Genomic DNA, 21,384 nt, shown 5'->3' on the forward strand with positions numbered 1-21,384 from the left:
CAATGGGTCGGTAAATAACAAAACAACACCCACACGTTTTGTGTCCCTCCTAACTGTAATCCAATTGAATAGTTTTGGGAAATAGGTGGTGCTTTGGTGCCCCATAATAGTGAAAATTTATATTGTGACACTTATTGTATTTCATACGTGATTGAACGTCAAAATGCATTTCCAGCATTTTCCCAGAGAATTCTGTCAAGGGGAAGTTGCTACCTTTTGTGGTGTTGTGCTCTACGCATCCTCCCTAAAATGTTGTCTGTGCACTATTTTACGAATTTCAGCCGAAGCGAAGTAGCAAGCAGTGCAGGCCAGGCACTCACCTGGGGAAAGCTGCTCTGGTCATCCAGTATCCTCAGGATGCCATGTGGCTTCTGGGAGATGATATCAATGCAGGGCTGGTTATCACTGAAGGTGATCTCTCGCCAGTCAATTTGTTCCCTGATGTACTCCTCCTGAAAGGGATCAAGAGCATAAGGGAGGACAGTAAGCACAGCACACAGACACACCGGGCCAGGGGTCACGCTAGCACACTACAGATGCATTTGCTTTAACCATTTCCTGCATTGCTTTTCTATTTATTTATGGCTAACAAAGAAATCCTTTGCGAAAAGAAAAAAAACGAACAGACATAAATACTTCATCACATTGCAATTCAATAGAAATAGCAGTAAATTTACTGAAAAAATACCTTAGATAGAAATTGTAATTAAAACTGATATGTCCAAAGAAGGCTCACAGCTATTTAAAATCATTGTCCAAAACAATTCAGTGTTAAATAAACATCTATCTGAGACAAAACGATTAGAGAAATTAAAGCAGGGCTCAGACAAAAAAGTGCATTCAGTTACAAGGTGACAGAATGTTTCCACATGAAGAGCTCAATACCTACAAACACGCAGCGAACGTTGAATTCCCTGTCTAGCACCAATGACCTATCTACTAGGAAATAGGTTCAATTTAAAGTGCAACATTTCAAAAATGTGTTTCCTTGAAGGATGTTGTTTAAAGTAAACAGGCCTCTCATTAAATTAAAAGCTTTCACTTTGTACTTTAGATGGTAGAGCAAATGATAGTTCATTGCTGATGCTCTGTTCTTAATCCAGTCTAATTCAAAAGTAATCTTTTTACTCTTAGTTGGAAAGGCCATAAACTTCTGAAGATCTAAATCATATTTAACCAGAAGCTTTGTGGATGCCTGGAACCCTCCAATCAACACTTTACAGGTGTTACAAAACAGCACAGAACGTAGTTCAAACAACAGGCAGTTATCAGGAGTTTGCAAACACGATCTCAAAAGTTGTATACTCTTCCATGAACCTGCATAGAAATCAAGCCCATCTCATGTCTGATAATTGCAACGGGAGCCCCTTTTGGGAGAGTAAACAGCCTTTTCCATAATGGCGATTCCATCCTGTCCCATTCATTAGACAAAGCACCTGTTTCAGCCCAGTAAAGCTGCATTGCTTTTCTATTTCTTTACATTTTTGGGAGCAAACGAGACTACACTCTTGTTGCGGTGTCTTATGTATGCAGGTGTGGCAGCAGAAGTGACAGGTGCCAATATACACCCTCATTGCTATAATGGCAAAACCAGCACATGGGTTGTAACGGTAAATAGGTTAGACACAGTGGGCCTCATTACAAGTATGGCGGTAAGGCAACAACAGCACAGGTATCGCTACCGGCACCATTGCTACCGTACCGCCATACTACGAGTTCTGCTCGTGGGTGCCCTTGCAGCCACCAGGTCTGACCTGGTGGCTTTACCGGCACCCGCGAGCAGAACATGATGGTAGCACTGGTACCGTTATTAATGGAACCGGTGTTACCACCCTCCCCATTCCCTATGGGGCTAAAATGGGAATGGAGATGTATCGGCCCAGCCCCCGCAAAAGAATTAACGGGTCCGGTTGGGCCGGAATAGCCCGGTAATTGCCCATTTGCGGGTGCCGGACCCGGATGCGAGTTTGGAGGTAGCCTTGCCGGTTTTACCGGCAAGGCTACCTCCAACCCCGTAATGAGGCCCAGTGTGTCCTTCTGCCACAACTATGGTGCTTAGAACTCGACGAATTGTGTTTGATGACTCTTCAGCTGCCCCGTGAGCCAGTGTCTTCTAACCAAGTGGTGGAAACTGGCTACCCGTTACAGAACCATAGTGCCCAACGATGGGGTCCACCCACTAATGACTGCAAATCGGCAATACATTAATACATAGTAATGAAGGGCTACTCATTGCCCTATTGCTAAGGCCAGCAGCCTTCCTTTAGACAAACTTAGAATTTGAATAGAGATCTTTGTTTGGCATCCAGAATTCCAGGATTGAACTGATATTTAACAAGAACTGCCTGTCCCTCTGCTGGCCAGGCCTTTGCTGCAATTCAGTCAAAAAGGCATCGGTATGACATTTCGGCAAAGAAGACTGTGATCAGCAAGGCTATATCAGCACTTCCGGTAACTAATATTTAGAACAGCTATAACAAACAGATCAATACTTCTCAAGCATATATAAAAATTGAATGGTAATTATTTAGTCAATGTCATAAATGACTAAACCAATGGTATTTGTCTCCAGAACAGCTTTGTCTGTCCTGCTGGGATCAAATAACCTGCCTGAGATGTGGGGAAGCCCTCTAATACCCTGGCCGCAGGGTGGCAGGGATTCATGCCCTCCCCCAAGTAACCGGCAGGTGTCAGAGAGCATCACCGGTGGTGTCCACCTCCACCACGAAACTCTGTCCAAGTGAAGACTTGCACATGCTGGTTTTTGTTTGGGCAGTGATTAGCAGGGCTCAAGTGATACTGTAATGCCGAGTTTTGTTGCAGTGGCAGTGGAGCCAAAGGGTGGAGACATGCACTGCTCCACATGCCAGTCTGTAATCAGCTCCTGGGTCTGCCTGGCATTAGCTATGTTTAGTGCCTGGATGTGTGCCTTCACGGGGCATTACGCACTGTTTAAAGCAAATGGAGACTATCACTGAATCTGTAACATGTCTGCTTTAGTTACAGACAATGTGAACTCACATAAAGGAAGAGCACAATTAGTCATTTTTGGACAAAACTACATCAAAGATAATGTGAATTAGGAATACATTTCCAGATGTATGCGTCACTATATAAGTTGTTGTGAATACCCTTTCAAAAAGTACACTGATGTGGATATTTACTCCAGGTTGAACGCCAGATTTCGTTAACGACCCCAGCTAAGGGTGTTCTCAACTACACCTGAACCTTCTCACTTTCTTGGAGACTCGGGTTCTACACCAATCATTGTGGATCAAAAGAGATCAATCATCCCTACCTTGCCTGCCAGCTGGGACTGCGGATGGGCAGAAAAAAATGATAAGCTGCCGTGACCTTTGTAAAGGGCCCCTGGAGCCCAATTGACAGTTAAATATAGCTAACGAGAAACACAAAGGACGTGTCACTTGTCACCCATTGTAATTTCCTTTTAAAAAAAATGGTGGTATTACTTAACAGCTGCACACTCCCTAGCACTTCCCTTTTGGTACACCTAGCACTTACCTGCCACTTGCTCATACTTTCCCTCTCTCTGCGCTCGCACGTTCTGAATGCTCACAAGGCCTAGTAGGTCCGGCTCTATCTCTCATTGTTATATTTGCTTTCTTCCCATGTCCCCTCCCTGTTGCCCTGTGGGCGCTTTGAAACACAATTTACTCAATGTATAAGCGCCTTGCAAATGCACCATGAATAAATAAAATAAATAAATATAATGCACATTTTAGATTGACTGCATGGATCACAACACAAACTCAAGTTCCTGACACCTAACCCATGAATTCATACAGTTCTCAGATTTGGCGCATCCCCGTCCCTCACCTTGATTACAAGGAAAAGGCAAAGCAGCAGACAAGGTCCAAGCACATATCTCAGGCTTCAACTAGGCACATCGTTAGTTTAATCACAATAGTCCCGAAAGAACATAAAGGTCGACTCGCGATTCCCGTGTTTCGCCCCTGAAACAAGGAGAGATACAAACACGCAACACCTCAAGTAGTGCGTCACTGTGTGCACATTGTGTTAAGAAGGCCCAGGTGTGTAAGATCCAGACCACACCCCTCCAAGTCCAAAGCTTGTGTAGCAAGCCATAAGAACAGATCTTAAACATTATAGCACTCGAGAAAGCCTCTCCCAATTCAGTGGTTGGATTTACTGTGCTTTTAATGTCACTATTTACATTGTCGCAAGCTTCTTTATGTCTGTCAACCAGTCCTATACTTTCAGCACCCTGTAATTCTTCCAGTTCCTCAGAATTTGCGTTGTGTATTCTGCCACGCCCTTCTTGGCCCAGTCGCTTCAGTCTACCACTGACTGTCACCACTCACATTCCCACCTTGTTGAACGGCCAAGTTTTTAGGTTGCAGTGGACTTCAGCCTCCACCACCAGAGAATGGCCTCCACCACTAGGGCCATTCTCTCGGCTATCTTGCCCCAGCTAGGTCCCACTTTAGGGCAGAACAAAAAAGCAGTGTGCTTAATCACCGTCCCACACCTCCAGCACCTTTCTAAGATGCTCAGCTTGGCTGCCCAATCCGGCTTCAGGCCCTTCTGAGTTCTACACCAATCATTGTGGATCAAAAGAGATCAATCATCCCTACCTTGCCTGCCAGCTGGGACTGCGGATGGGCAGAAAAAAATGATAAGCTGCCGTGACCTTTGTAAAGGGCCCCTGGGGCCCAATTGACAGTTAAATATAGCTAACGAGAAACACAAAGGACGTGTCACTTTTCACCCATTGTAATTTCCTTTTAAAAAAAATGGTGGTATTACTTAACAGCTGCACACTCCCTAGCACTTCCCTTTTGGTACACCTAGCACTTACCTGCCATTTGCTCATACTTTCCCTCTCTCTGCGCTCGCACGTTCTGAATGCTCACAAGGCCTAGTAGGTCCGGCTCTATCTCTCATTGTTATATTTGCTTTCTTCCCATGTCCCCTCCCTGTTGCCCTGTGGGCGCTTTGAAACACAATTTACTCAATGTATAAGCGCCTTGCAAATGCACCATGAATAAATAAAATAAATAAATATAATGCACATTTTAGATTGACTGCATGGATCACAACAGACCCCTCCAAGTCCAAAGCTTGTGTAGCAAGCCATAAGAACAGATCTTAAACATTATAGCACTCGAGAAAGCCTCTACCAATTCAGTGGTTGGATTTACTGTGCTTTTAATGAGAATGGCCTCCACCACCAGGGCCATTCTCTCGGCTATCTTGCCCCAGCTAGGTCCCACTTTAGGACAGAACAAAAAAGCAGTGTGCTTAATCACCGTCCCACACCTCCAGCACACCTCCAGCACCTTTCTAAAATGCTCAGCTTGGCTGCCCAATCCGGCTTCAGGCCCTTCTGCACCTTTAAAATAGAAAGTATTATGGTCTCCTTGCCTTGTAACAGTTCACAACATGAGTCAGCACAAAAGGCCAAACAAATTTACAAAAAACAAAATGGCTAAATCTAAGCTTCATTTAAGCTCAGTGTACCAAGGTGTGAACCTCTTCTTTCTTGCTTTGAACATGTGCAGTCGTGTCCAGCACATCCTGCAGCTCACTTTCTCTTGCCTCAGTCTGTCTGACATGTTGATGTTTTCTCGGGATATCCCTGAGGTACTTCTCCTACCTCTTCTTGGGGATATCCTTCCAGTCGTCGAGGTGCTTTTTGAATGACTACATGTTGCGGACTCTCCATGATCTGCAGATTGCAAAAGGTGTTGGTGTCTCTCTCCGCGGGAGAGCAGATAGATAAGCAGCTCTGTTTGGGGTTTCTCTGGCTAAAGTTACCCGCCTGCCCATGTCTTGACTGCATTATAGAGTTGTAGATAGAACCACGGTTCCAGGCGCAGTAGAAGGAATGTTTGATTTCTTCATATAGCTGGTTGAGTAGCAACATCCCCCTATTGATCCATAACATAGCACCCTCCACTCTCAGGGTGGGGTTGTTCCATAAAGGTGCTTGATTTAATCTATGGAGGATGTATCTGATGAGGACCCAAAGATTCTGCAAAGTCCTACATGTTTTTAGAGTGCTATACAGAGATTTGCTGACATTTTTCAACCCTGGCCCTAAAATAGAGATGGGAGCACACCCTGTCAGGGTAATGGTGCTTGTAGCTGCTGGCTGCTGCCTGGTTTTGTAAAACTTAAATTGGACATCCTTGCCCAGAATACCTGTTAGTGGCAACTGCAAGAGTTTCTTTTGAACCGCCGACTTTTTGGGCTATAAAAGGAGTGAAAATCGCTGAAGCAGTGCTTCGCTTGTTGCTGCTGGCTGCTGTCTGGTTGTGTAAAACCTTACCTGGATTTCAGCGGTGCAACACCATTGCGCGACATGGTGTTGCCCTGCCCTGTTATGGACGAAGGGTGTGCTGGCGATAAACAACTAAACACGACTAATCTGGGTGACAAAGTTATGGTCAGAATAGCAGAGTATGTGGAGTCCCCAAGAATTGGCTATCAGCTCTGTCATCCCAGGACTTGTGCGCAGAAAACCATTTGAGCACCGAGATTGGAGGAGAAAGGGATGGTAACAACTCAAATGACCAATTCCTTTATGGTGTGCGGTCGGGGGTGGGGGGGAGATTTGATTGGGAACACGCAGGTTGAAGAAATTAAAACAATGCTAACCTGCCTGCTATATAAACTGACGGACAGTATAGTGAATTACCTGGTGCCAAGACTGGACGAGTTGACTGAGACCGAGGACATTGGTGAGAAGCGAAATTTATCACCTAGATCTTCAGTAGCCACAGAGTTTAATGAGGCCCTATAAGAGGTCCAGGATGAAGTGCCTTGCCCCGGTGGACAAATACAGTCCAATAAGCAGTTGAGATTGGAGGATGGGCTGTGTGCTGCTTTGCCTCCAAGACAGGAAATCACAATTCCAGCAAGGGATAGTCACGTGTCTAATGTTATACAAGAGGAACTGGCAATTTTATCTTGCTTAAGTCGACGAAGAGCAGGGAGACTGGGTGGCGGCGGTGGGTAATAAGATGTTGTCTGTATTAGCTCAAGGTATGCCATGCCAGTCTATTGGAAGTGATGCAGTTAATGAGAGTAGTACCTCCATGTCAATGTATTCGGTTTCAGAAAATTTACTGACTATTGTGATAACTAAATGTAAGGGCATTGAAGAAAACATAGACCAACAGTTAGCATTGCTGCATTCAATACAGACAAATTGGGATCATCACTTAACGAAAATAAGCATAAGCTCTAAGGTAGTCGGCAGAACACACAAAGTTAAACACGCAAGACAAACCCAGGTTGGCATAGAAGCCAATAATGAAGGTGAGTTGCAATATGCAGGTGTGTCTGAGGTTCACAATTTGGAAGGTTTGTGGCATATGGAAGGTGACCATAGAAATGGTAATCTCCTACAGGGGAAGGCTGAGGTTATAGAAAGTATTGAGCTACCTGAGTGTCAAGAAGAGTGCAGTCCGCGGACGAAAAAAGGTGAAGACTAAGAAAAAGGTTGCCAGGCAAGCAGCAATGTTTGGTAATCACAAATTCGAGAAAAGTAGGAAAGAATCAATGTTATTTGAATCTAATAAAGCAACAATTACTGGAAAGGAAAAGGGCCAATATGTTCTTCAAACTGGCTATAAGAATGTTGTAGGCCCCCGGATTAAATCAAAGCATGTTGGAGTTGGGAAGGAGAGGCTGTGAAGCATATGTAAAAGCAATACGAGTTCTGGGTCACATGAAGGGAAGGGCGAGTGGAGAGGCTGCTTTGTTAGAGATAGGACTGCAAAGTGACACTCCTAAAATGATGAAGTGTACTAATGATATACGCTTCTTTTTCAAAGGACAGGTTAAACAAGAAAGATGGAGACTGCAGCGGGGTAATGATTATAGAAGTAAGAAGAAGAAGAAAGAAGGAAAAGGTTGATTGAGGATGGAGAAGAAGTCTTAGAGGGATTGGACCCTTTGTTTTATCATTTACAATCTAGGTCTGATTTGCAAAGCAAAGATGTGGGATTTAGAATAGTCAGTGGGGTTCACAGATGAATGTGCACCAAAGATTGTCAGATCTCCATTGATCCAAAAGGCTGGGATAACTCAGAAGTAAACACAAGAGGGTTAAATGATGGGGCACATCTGACTGCTAGCGGGGTTAAAGAGGTATTTGCACAAAAGCCTATCAAGTGTCTGACACTGGAGAAGGATGACTGGTTTTCCAGGTGTTTTCCGACCTTCATTGTCCTGGCAACTCCCGTGGAAACTCCCGTATGCCTTGCAGCACCACCGGGGAACAAGGCGATTCACGCGTCACGTGAGGTGAACTGCTGCCAATCGCGTTCATCCTCTGCCATCACGTGACTTTCCCACGCTTCCGTGTTTTTGCATCATGTGACTACAAGAAACAGTCAAAAGCGCCGGAAGCCACGGTGGTAGCGCTTCTCAGCTGCTTCTCGTAAGGACTGTTTGGCGTTATTGTTTTCATCAAGGATTCTTCGGCTCTATGACCACGGATTGTTTTTTGGATATTCTACATCTTCCTGGCTTCATCTGTTACCATTGCTCTGGAACACTTCTTGCTTGCTTCTAAAGATATTCGACCCTGCACCTACTTCACGGATTGCTCTAACGGACTGCCCCTTTGCTTGGACCTTGTGCTTTGAACTGGTTTCTGACCCCATTACGTGTTTTGTGGACTCCTCTTGTGCCATCTTGTCCAGGTGTGGAACTACTACCCAAGCCCCTCTGGAACCCGTCCCACTGTCTCTACTGGTTACCTCTAATGCATTACGACCTGGCTCACAGCTCGTCTAGGTAAGCCTGGTTACAATCAGTTCCTTAGTGCCGTGTCCATATTGCATTAGTTTGATAACCGTCTATTGCCTTACAGTGGTCAAGGGGTTCTTCCGGCGTTTCCTGGTTCCAGTTGACGGCTCACTACACCTGTGGCCTCAAAGATTGCACAGGCAGTATTTGGTCATTCTGCCTGTGTGGTACTTGGGGACGGAGGTATTCAATAATCGGCACGACCATCAAGATCAGAACACTTATACTTGGACTACGATTAAATATACTTATACTTGATTTTCTTTTTTCATTTAGAGTTGTATATGCTTCACTCTAAGCAGATTATTTGCCAAAATACCAAGCCCCGCCTTCTTTGGCGTGAAGCTTCATAAGCGAGCCCGCGCGCAAAGCAGTGCGTGCGCACCAAGCAAAGTACCGGCGAAGTGCCGCTTTACCGCGTTTCTCTGGTTGCCTTCCTCCGGATTGGAATACTTGCTGCATTCAACTTCGTACGGTATGAAGGATTTTATCAATTTCTGCTCTACGAACACATTTATACTTGGACTACGATTCAATATACTTATACTTGATTTTCTTTTTTCATTTAGAGTTGTATATGCTTGACTCTAAGCAGATTATTTGCTAAAATACCAAGCCCCGCCTTCTTTGGCGTGAAGCTTCATAATTGGGCACACGTGTGTGCCAGCACGCGTGGGCCGAGCAAAGTACTGGCAAAGTACTGCTTTGCCGCGTTTCTCTGGTTGTCTTCCTCTAGATTAGAATACTTGCTGCAATCAACTTGGTACGGTACAAAGGATTTTATCAACCTCTGCTCTACGAACACATTTATACTTGGACAACGATTCAATATACTTATACTTGATTTTCTTATTTCATTAAGAGTTGTATATGCTTGACTCTAAGCAGATTATTTGCCAAAATACCATGCCCCGCCTTCTTTGGCGTGAAGCTTCATAAGCGGGCAAGCGCGCAAAGGAGCGCGCGCACACCGAGCAAAGTACCAGCGTTTCTCTGGTTGTCTTCCTCCAGACAGGAATACTTGCTGCAATCAACTTGGTACGGTATGAAGGATTTTATCAACCTCTGCTCTACGAACACATTTAGGGGCTGATTCATGGAATGATTTGCGCCGAAAAACGGGGATCTGTGCGCCATTCTGCCCGCAAATCCCTGTTTAACAAATGGGGATTTGCGGGCTGAATGGCGCACAAATCCCCGTTTTTTGGCACAAATAATTCCATGAATCAGCCCCTTATACTTGGACTACGATTCAATATACTTATACTTGATTTTCTTTTTTCATTTAGAGTTGTACATGCTTGACTCTAAGCAGATTATTTGGCAAAATACCAAGCCCCGCCTTCTTTGGCGTGAAGCTTCATAAGCGGGCCCGCGCGCAAAGCAGTGCACGCGCACCAAGCAAAGTACCGGCGAAGTACCGCTTTGCCGCGTTTCTTTGGTTGTCTTCCTCCGGATTGGAATATTTGCTGCAATCAACTTGGTACGGTACAAAGGATTTTATCAACCTCTGCTCTACGAACACATTTATATTTGGACTATGATTCAATATACTTATACTTGATTTTCTTTTTTCATTTAGAGTTGTATATGCTTGACTCTAAGCAGATTATTTGCCAAAATACCAAGCCCCGCCTTCTTTGGCGTGAAGCTTCATAAGCGGGCACGCGCGCAAAGCAACGCGCGCACACCGAGCAAAGTACCGGCGAAGTACTGCTTCGCCGCGTTTCTCTGGTTGTCTTCCTCCGGACAGGAATACTTGCTGCAATCAACTTGATACGGTATGAAGGATTTTATCAACCTCTGCTCTACAAACACATTTAGGGGCTGATTCGTGGAATTATTTGCGCCAAAAAACGGGGATGTGTGTGCCATTCTGCCCGCAAATCCCTGTTTAACAAATGGAGTTTTGCGGGCAGAATGGCGCACAAATCCCCGTTTTTCGGCGCAAATAATTCCATGAATCAGCCCCTTATACTTGGACTACGATTCAATATACTTATACTTGATTTTCTTTTTTCATTTAGATTGTATATGCTTGACTCTAAGCAGATTATTTGCCAAAATACCAAGCCACACCTTCTTTGGCGTGAAGCTTCATAAGCGGGCCCACGCGCAAAGCAGTGCGCGCGCACCAAGCAAAGTACCAGCGAAGTACCACTTTGCCGCGTTTCTCTGGTTGTCTTCCTCCGGATTGGAATACTTGCTCCAATCAACTTTGTACGGTATGAAGGATTTTATCAACCTCTGCTCTACGAACACATTTATACTTGGACTACGATTCAATATACTTATACTTGATTTTCTTTTTTCATTTAGAGTTGTATATGCTTGACTCTAAGCAGATTATTTGCCAAAATACCAAGCCACGCCTTCTTTAGCGTGAAGCTTCATAAGCGGGCCTGCGCGCAAAGCAGTGTGCGCGCACCAAGCAAAGTACCGGCGAAGTACCGCTTTGCCGCGTTTCTCTGGTTGTCTTTCTCCGGATTGGAATACTTGCTGCAATCAACTTCGTACGGTATGAAGGATTTTATCAACCTCTGCTCTACGAACACATTTATACTTGGACTACGATTCATATAATTATACTTGATTTTCTTTTTTTATTTAGAGTTGTATATGCTTGACTCTAAGCAGATAATTTGCCAAAATACCAAGCCCCGGCTTCTTTGGCGTGAAGCTTCATAAGCGGGCACATGCACGCCCACGAGCAAAGTACCAGCGAAGTACCGTTTTGCCGCTTCGCTGCGTCGGTCGTGGCTTTGCGGAGGAGCAGGTAACTTCGCCGGTTTCTATTGCTCGTTAGTCATATTAGAGTCTATTTATGGCTTATTCTTTGAAAACAGGCATGCCTCCGCTGAAGGCTTGTTTTGTTTATACAACGCAAAATCGTTCCTCAAATTATTTATGCTCCACTCTGAGTGGCCGACCGGCCTTTAAAATATCCAAGACCGCCTATAAACCTGAAAAGAGCTGCGACATTCGAAAGTTCTACAAAGAACGCAAACTCACTAGTTCTGCAGGAACTGTCACTACATCGGCGCAAAAAGCAGACGTTGATCCGCAAACACTTGCAACTGAGGAAAATTCATCAGTGGTGCCAGTTAATAAAAGGCAAGGAACGACAGCAAGTGTAACCATGAATGAAACTAACTTTGACCCTGCGTTGGGTTTGCATACAGAAGCTACATGGCCATCTGGACAAGTAATTAATCCACCCACGAACACGAATGATAGTGCGATCTTGGACATGGCACCAACAGCAGCTGCCGTCATTCTGAACTGTGTGTCTACCAACAATCTTTGAGTGATCTGGTTGTCATTGATTTAGACTTTAATAGGTCCTGTTTTCGGCTCAGGTATTATCAGAAAATGTATCTGGGTCTCCAATGTTATTCCCAGATATAAGTCGATCATGTTCTGACTTAGCGGCTTCTTACATTGCTCCAACACCTCGGAAGCCTTAGTCTTTGAACGTTGAACCCAACTTGGTTAAAAATGTAGTTTCTGCATACAAACCACTCAAGATAACTCCCAATGCAATGAATGTGGCTTTGCAGTCTTTGGCAAATCTGTTTGGAACATTGGATGCAAAAATATTGCTTCAAGCCACTCAAGGCCAGCTCATGACTCATGACTCCAGTTAACACGTCAACACGTCTACTGTTGCTGTAGTTACTGAGAATATACCACTAATACTTCCTTATTTTGAAGATGTGATAATTGATTCTATAATCATGGATGAGGTTTCAATAATGGGGTTACCCAAGGCGGATGGAGCTCAGCTTAAAGGAGCCTATACTATTTCTACCACCACCTCCCTTAAGGATTTAAACAGCTTGATGGATCTCATTGTTCTTGATAAGTCTATTCATCAGGTTGTTCTAGCAGGAGACTTGAATCTGAAATGCTTACAAAAAGAGAATTTATCTGATAGGGTTCGGTTGAAATTATGGAACTACTCTGTCAAATCACGTGGAATGCACATGATGAATGGAGCATATAAGTTTGACACCCCTGCCCATCCAACCTGGCGCAGAAGTACAAGTGTAGCCATATTGGATTACATCTACGTGAATGCCAATCTATTTCGTTATGTTTGTGATTTCCGTATCCTGGAAACTGATATCAGTGATCAGGACATGCTTCTAATGAAATGGGCTCAGGGAGCTGAATCTAAAACCAATAATATAGGACATATGCAAGGTCTCATGATAGTCAGTAGTCAACAGAATAGACTATGATGGTCAGAAGACACAGTCAAGGCATTTAGTGAATTTCTTTCTATGGAGCTTTATAAAGAAAAACTGGGTATCGCCAAAGATAATATAGTATACAGCGACATGATGCAGATGTTCCAAAATAATACGCATAATCAATTCAAACATACATTAAAGCTCCATGTGTATGACCATGAAGTTAAGATGAGGAAAGGTTTGTTTAGGTCACAAAAACGAAATGCCTAAAGCAACTTCCTGAATTAAGAGCAAAGCTACTTATACAAATTCAAACCCAGTATAAAAACTGGCGACGTAGCAAGAAATCTCAACTATATCAGAATGATGGGGCTAAAATGTTAAGTGCCTTACATACTAAGAACACTCCAAATATATGGGCTATATTGAATTATACTACTAATGGTTCCCAAAGTATAATTCCACTAAATAGTGTATCCGAGAAAAATTGGATAGAACATTTTTCCCAATTGTATACAATTCCTGTGGGTGGGTGTCATGATCTCTGCTTCCAAAAGGTCAGGGTTTTCCCAACTCCCTTGGAAGCAGATCCATAACCCAGGTTCCGAGTGCCAACCAGTCCCAATTGGGACCTTTTGGACCCAGTCCTGGCGCCAGTGGCACCAGGCTCATAAATATGCCCAGTCCCAGCGCTGGAAGCGCCGGGCTCATAATGCTTGGGTGGACTTACCTTCAGCAGACCATGCTGCTTACTTGCCTGCCAGTTGAGCCTCTGATCCTCTTCTGTTTGGAACTACTTTTCCTGTTGGGTGGGCTGGAGCCACTCCCTAGATTCAGAACACTGGAACTCTTCTGGAAGGCAGGAACTCTTTTCTTACCAGGAACTCTTTTCTTACTTAGGCGTGGCTGTGGAAGGAGACACCTAAGCACTACAGGAGGCTATTTAAACCACACCCGGTGGATGAATCTTGCTTTGCGTTATTCTGCAACCTCTGCAGCAGAACGCTCATCGTGTCTTCTGCATCCGGTCCTGGGCCTAAGGAAAAAGGCTTACCATCCTGAATCCAGTCTTCAGCAACACCTCTAAAGACAAGAAAGAACAGGTTAGCATTCCGGCATCTGAAAGGCAAAGGCTTACCATCCTGAATCCAGTCTTCAGCAACACCTATAAAGACAAGAAAGAACAGGTTAGCATTCCGGCATCTGAAAGGCAAAGGCTTACCTACTCTTCGTGCGCTCCGGAGGTCTTCACACTGCATTCCGGCATCTGAAAGACAAAAGTTTACCAACTCTTCGCACGCTCCGGAGGCCTTCGGCGCTGCATCCCGCATCTGAAAGACAAAACAAGGTGCGTTTAAAGACATTGGGGAACTTTAATACTCACGTGCCATTACTCCTTTCCACATCTAATCCAGTGGGTATTCCGGCACCCTGCAGCCGCTCCGAACTCGTACCTGCAAAATAAAAAGACAGTTAGAGCGCATAGTGAAGCAGGCAACAAGCACTTACTTACGTGCTTCCAGGCGCTTCTATTCATCACACGGGCTCCATCTTCAACTCACTTCAGCCCGTCATCCGCCATCGCCGGAACCCTGCAAAACAAGAGACATCATTACTAAAGACTTTAAAGACATTTGAATGACTCGAAACTTACCATTCGTGCAGTAAACGACGGACAGCAGTCCTCTGAAGTCAAGAGGCCTGCGCTACCTATCCAGTGAAGAAACTGGTTACAGCACCCTGCCCCGAGGCAGATGGAGAGCTCGGCATTCACTTACCTAAGGTGAGAGCGTTAACCTTTGGGGGTCTACAGGAGAGGAGAAGAGGAAAGAGATAGGGACACCCCAATAATCCCAGTTCATTAACCCCATATTTTCTATCTGCAGACATCTTACTCTACACGTCAGGCATACAGTGCACAGAGGTCCAGCCCAAAGAGCCAACCGGGTGCTACACATCACCTTTGAAGATACGGTAGTCGCCCAGTCAAGACCGGCGCCTCTGCGAGAATCAGGTGAGCGTTACAGAACGCAAAGCCTACCGCAAAACTCTCGCCCAGGCGCTATGGAAACCTCGGATACTGACCCCCTAGCCCGGTTACTTGGGGAACTAAGGGCAGAAGTGCATGTAGCTCGTCAGGAAACGAATGCTCTAAGAAGGGAACTAATTATTTCCAAGGAGAGAACAGACAATCTTGCTAGACAAGTGCTACAGTCACAAGCCGGACAGACCCCGTTACCCGCATCAGGGGCAAATCTTCCTTCAACATCCTCTATGAATCCAGTGCAGATCAACCTACCTGGGAATGTACCTCTGGCTCCGCCCGAACGATTTTCTGGTGACCCAAAGAGGTTTGCAGTATTTATCAATCAGTGCCGGTTGCACTTCTTATGCCGGCCAGCAGCCTTTCCAACTGATCAAGCAAAAGTAGCTTTTGTACTTTCGTACCTTAGTGGCAATGCGGCAGACTGGTCGATCCCTCTAGTTAATCAAGATGATCCGGTTCTCCATGATTTTCAAGCCTTTCAGCTTAGTATGGAAAAACTGTTCGCAAGACATTCACAGGGGCAGGCCTTGGACAATGAGCTTCTTTCGTTGCGACAGGGTAATCAAGACCTTTTGGCTTATATTGCATCTTTCAATAGACTAATAGTGGAAACTCAATGGCCTGAGGACAAAAGGATTACGCTGTTTTATAGAGGTCTACGTGGAGAGCTCAAAGACGTTTTAGCCCAAGTAGTGAATCCCCCACAAGACTGTTCGGATTATATAGACTTGGTCGTTCAAATAGATCACAGGCTGCAGAACAGGAAGGCCGATCGTTCCAAGTTTGATGCTCGAGTATTTTCCAAACCGCCAACTCCTTCCAAAGGAGTAGACTCCGGGGAACCCATGCAAATAGGGGGTCTGAAAGGTCCTCTAACACAAAGGGAGCGGGAAAGGAGGAAACAGTTGCAATTATGCCTATATTGCGGAAACTCAGGGCACTTTCTTCGAGGCTGTCCGGTGAAACCTGCCAAGAAGGCAGTAGGAGCTGCAGTTACCAAAGTTACAAACTCTGAGCAGGGAAACGACCTCGCCCGACAAGAATAGAGGTCCTCTTGCCGAGCGTGAAAACCAGTTCCGTGACCTCGCATTTCGTGATACCTATGGTCCTCATTAGCCCTGATAATCCGGATCGATTACATGCAATTGAAGCTTACGTCGACAGCGGTGCCATCGGCAATTATGTGGATCATGAAATGGTTTTGAGGATGAATCTAACTCTTTGTCCCAAGGCTGTAAAGGACGTCATTACTACGGTGGATGGTACGGAGATAGCCTCCGGGCCAGTAACGCATACCACTCAAGAGGTGACGCTAGTAAGTCAAGATGGACACCATGAGAAGATCGTGTTCGATGTGATCAAGGCCCCTCAGTTTCAGATTATTCTAGGAATACCTTGATTAGAGAAACACAATCCTCTGATCGATTGGCGAGCAAGAACGGTCCAGTTTCCAGAATGTGTCTCTACTTCTCACCCTCCACCTGGTGTTGCACTGGCCGCAATTTCTTCAGAGACTCCCCAGTTACCTCCCGAATACCTAGAATACCAAGATGTTTTCCGGAAGGATCAGGCTAACTCTCTACCTCCTCATAGGTCTTATGACTGCCAGATAGACCTGATACCTGGATCTACTCCTCCTTGTAGTAGAATTTATGCCCTCACCGAGCCTGAGAACCTTCACCTTCGACAATACCTGGATCAATACCTGGCAAATGGGTTTATTCGTCCTTCCAAGTCCCCTGCTTCTTCAGCTTTGTTCTTCGTTCCAAAAAAGGAAGGAGACCTTAGAACTTGTATCGATTATCGCTCCCTGAACCAGATCACCGTTAAGAATAGATATCCGTTACCTTTGATCCCTGAACTCCTGGACCAAGTCAGAAAAGCATGCATATATATAAAGCTGGATCTTAGAGGAGCTTACCACTTGGTACGAGTAAAAGAGGGTGATGAATGGTAGACGGCCTTCCGCACCAAGTATGGGCTATTTGAATATCAGGTCATGCCCTTCGGACTTTGCAATGCCCCGGCCGCCTTTCAATATTTTATGAACGATGTCCTCAGAGAGCTCATAGATGTATGTGTTGTTGTTTACATTGACGATATCCTCGTTTATTCTTCATCGGAATCTGAACATCGGAAACACGTGAAAATGATCCTCGAAAGATTGCGTCAATACAAACTTTTCGCTAAGTTGGAAAAATGTGTTTTCAACGTAACTGAAGTTGAATTCTTGGGATTCATATTATCACCTGGCGGAGTGCGTATGGATTCAAAGAAGGTCGATGCAGTTCTCAAATGGCCATCACCATCCTCCGTAAAAGGTGTGCAAAGCATGTTAGGCTTCGCTAACTTTTACCGCAGGTTTATCCCCGAATTCTCTCGAATAGTCCACCCCATCACTGCCTTGTTAAAGAAAAACAAACGTTTTGAATGGTCTACCGAGGCGGAACAAGCTTTCCAGGATTTGAAGACTAAATTTATCTCTGCACCAATCTTAAAACACCCTCGCCCCGAACTCCCCTACATCGTGGAAACTGATGCTTCAAGCCTTGCCATGGGGGCAGTTCTATCACAAAAGGACCCGGTAACCAATCAGTTGCATCCCGTGGCATTTTGGTCCCGCAAATTCTCGCCTCCTGAAATCAATTACACGATTACTGACAAGGAACTTCTGGCTATCAAGTCTGCCTTTAAGGCTTGGCGGCATTATCTGCTGGGGGCCCGACACACCGTTACTGTGATTACGGATCACCGAAACCTGCAATATTTGAAGACCGCAAAAGCCCAATCCTCTAGACAACTCCGTTGGGCATTATTCTTTGCCGAGTTTGACTTCATAATTACCTATCGACCTGGTACAAAGAACGGTAAAGCCGATACCCTTTCTCGGATGGGAGTGGAAGAACACTTGGTCAACCCTAAACCTGTACCAATCATTCCCGAACAAAGAATTCTGGGTGTAATCGCCACAGAATCCATAGAGGAAGTTAAGGATAAAGCCAGGCAACTTGTAACTCCAGCAGACATACAGAATTGGCATCTGCAGGGAAAGGACTTTGCAGTAAAGGACAACTTATTGTATTTCCAAGAACGATTATACCTACCCAGCACAGATTTACAGAAAAAAGTAATCTCTTGTTATCACGACTCTTTAATGGAAGGTCATCCCGGTATAGCCAAGACCTCAGAAAAGATCAAGCGCTACTTCTGGTGGCCGTCTTGGAAAAAAGATATCAGAGACTTTATAATGTCCTGTGGAGTATGCGCCCAAAACAAGAGTCAAAAGGAAAGACCAGCAGGCCTCTTACGCCCTATTGACATCCCACCTCGCCCTTGGCATACGCTTTCTATGGACTTCATCACCGATCTACCTCCATGCTCCGGATACAATACGATTCTAGTAATCGTGGACTTATTCTCCAAGATGGCGCATTTCATTCCGCTTAAAGGCTTGCCAACAGCAGCAACTCTGGCCCGAGAATTTCTCGAAAACATCGTCCGACTGCACGGTTTTCCTTCGGTTCTAATTTCGGATCGAGGTAGTCAATTTATTTCTCATTTTTGGCGAAGTTGCTGTCGGTCGGCTCAAATTGATGTGAGACTATCGACCAGTCACCACCCTCAGACCGACGGACAAACCGAGAGGACCAATCAAACTCTGGAACAGTATTTACGCTGCATGCTGCAACAAACTGAAAAAACTTGGAAAGATATCCTTTGGATAGCCGAGTATGCCTACAATAACTCTGTCCATTCGGGAACTGGGTAAACCCCGTTTTTTCTTTTGTACGGCAGTCACCCTCGAACCTCGGAGTTGGATCCCCTCCAAGTTCTTGAAACACCAGCAGTAGACTACCTGCATTCTACAATCACCCAAGCCTTTAAGGAAGCTGTTTCTCACCTTCAAAGGGCTAAAGAACAATACAAGAAAGGAGCAGATCAACATCGGAAGGAAGCCCCTCACTATCAAGTAGGGGATCAAGTCTGGTTATCCACCAAATATCTATCTCTAAAAGGGCCACGCACATTCAACCCAAGATACCTTGGTCCCTATTCCATCACTACCATAGTAAACCCAGTAGCGGTCAAGTTGGACTTGCCCCCGCACATGAAGATACATCCGGTCTTCCACGTCTCTCTATTAAAACCCGTGCAACCTCAAACCCGACTAACCAAATCTCCAAAACCTATCCTAGTGGATGGAGAACTCGAGTTTGAAGTCAAAAGCATTCTGGACTCCAAGATCTCCAAATCTAAACTATTCTACCTAATTGACTGGAAAGGCTACGGCCCCCAAGAGAGATCCTGGGAACCTGCTGAATATGTCCACGCTCCTCGCCTAATCAAAAGATTTCACCGAACATTTCCTGACAAGCCAAAACCCCCGGAGAAGCCCGGTTTGGGAGGGGCCTTGAGGGGGGGTACTGTCATGATCTCTGCTTCCAAAAGGTCAGGGTTTTCCCAACTCCCTTGGAAGCAGATCCATAACCCAGGTTCCGAGTGCCAACCAGTCCCAATTGGGACCTTTTGGACCCAGTCCTGGCGCCAGTGGCACCAGGCTCATAAATATGCCCAGTCCCAGCGCTGGAAGCGCCGGGCTCATAATGCTTGGGTGGACTTACCTTCAGCAGACCATGCTGCTTACTTGCCTGCCAGTTGAGCCTCTGATCCTCTTCTGTTTGGAACTACTTTTCCTGTTGGGTGGGCTGGAGCCACTCCCTAGATTCAGAACACTGGAACTCTTCTGGAAGGCAGGAACTCTTTTCGTACCAGGAACTCTTTTCTTACTTAGGCGTGGCTGTGGAAGGAGACACCTAAGCACTACAGGAGGCTATTTAAACCACACCCGGTGGATGAATCTTGCTTTGCGTTATTCTGCAACCTCTGCAGCAGAACGCTCATCGTGTCTTCTGCATCCGGTCCTGGGCCTAAGGAAAAAGGCTTACCATCCTGAATCCAGTCTTCAGCAACACCTCTAAAGACAAGAAAGAACAGGTTAGCATTCTGGCATCTGAAAGGCAAAGGCTTACCATCCTGAATCCAGTCTTCAGCAACACCTATAAAGACAAGAAAGAACAGGTTAGCATTCCGGCATCTGAAAGGCAAAGGCTTACCTACTCTTCGTGCGCTCCGGAGGTCTTCACACTGCATTCCGGCATCTGAAAGACAAAAGTTTACCAACTCTTCGCACGCTCCGGAGGCCTTCGGCGCTGCATCCCGCATCTGAAAGACAAAACAAGGTGCGTTTAAAGACATTGGGGAACTTTAATACTCACGTGCCATTACTCCTTTCCACATCTAATCCAGTGGGTATTCCGGCACCCTGCAGCCGCTCCGAACTCGTACCTGCAAAATAAAAAGACAGTTAGAGCGCATAGTGAAGCAGGCAACAAGCGCTTACTTACGTGCTTCCAGGCGCTTCTATTCATCACACGGGCTCCATCTTCAACTCACTTCAGCCCGTCATCCGCCATCGCCGGAACCCTGCAAAACAAGAGACATCATTACTAAAGACTTTAAAGACATTTGAATGACTCGAAACTTACCGTTCGTGCAGTAAACGACGGACAGCAGTCCTCTGAAGTCAAGAGGCCTGCGCTACCTATCCAGTGAAGAAACTGGTTACAGCACCCTGCCCCGAGGCAGATGGAGAGCTCGGCATTCACTTACCTAAGGTGAGAGCGTTAACCTTTGGGGGTCTACAGGAGAGGAGAAGAGGAAAGAGATAGGGACACCCCAATAACCCCAGTTCATTAACCCCATATTTTCTATCTGCAGACATCTTACTCTACACGTCAGGCATACAGTGCACAGAGGTCCAGCCCAAAGAGCCAACCGGGTGCTACACATCACCTTTGAAGATACGGTAGTCGCCCAGTCAAGACCGGCGCCTCTGCGAGAATCAGGTGAGCGTTACAGTGGGAGTGACCTGGCTCTTGTTGATGTTGAAAAAGCATTTTATCTAGATTTCCAATTGGAAGATATTCGATTCTATAGTGACAAGATAAGTCGCCCCAGAGCACCTGGATCAGATGGTCTATCTAATTATACATTTAAACAGCATCCAGAGCTCTGGGCAAAAATTTTGTTTGACATATTTACGTCTATAAATCATACCCAATTGTTACCCCGCTCTTGGAAACATTCAACCTTGGTACCTATATACAAAAAGGGAGATCGGCAGCTACCTTCTAGCTATCGTCCGATCGCCCTTTTAGATGCTCCAGGAATTTTTTTTAGTCGTCTCATGTTGAAAGAACTTAATGGATGGACTCTCAGAGCTAACTTGCAAGCTCCTTTTCAAGCCGGATTCGTTGTTGCTCTAGGAACCGCACCTAA

At 45.4% G+C, this 21,384-nt stretch overlaps 1 protein-coding gene across 2 annotated transcripts in view; it reads right to left on the bottom strand.

Moving 5' to 3' along the window:
- Positions 1 to 21,384, bottom strand: part of MYO15A (myosin XVA) — a 3,541,761-nt gene that overhangs the window by 2,873,091 nt on the left and 647,286 nt on the right. For both annotated transcript variants that reach the window (XM_069645706.1, XM_069645705.1), the window contains exon 15: positions 321 to 452. In XM_069645706.1, coding sequence (XP_069501807.1) covers positions 321 to 452 — 132 coding nt within the window. The remainder of the gene's footprint in view (positions 1 to 320; positions 453 to 21,384) is intronic.

This window comes from Ambystoma mexicanum, chromosome 2p (assembly GCF_040938575.1).
Source record: "Ambystoma mexicanum isolate Mex_15411 chromosome 2p, UKY_AmexF1_1, whole genome shotgun sequence".
Lineage (NCBI taxonomy): Eukaryota > Metazoa > Chordata > Amphibia > Caudata > Ambystomatidae > Ambystoma > Ambystoma mexicanum.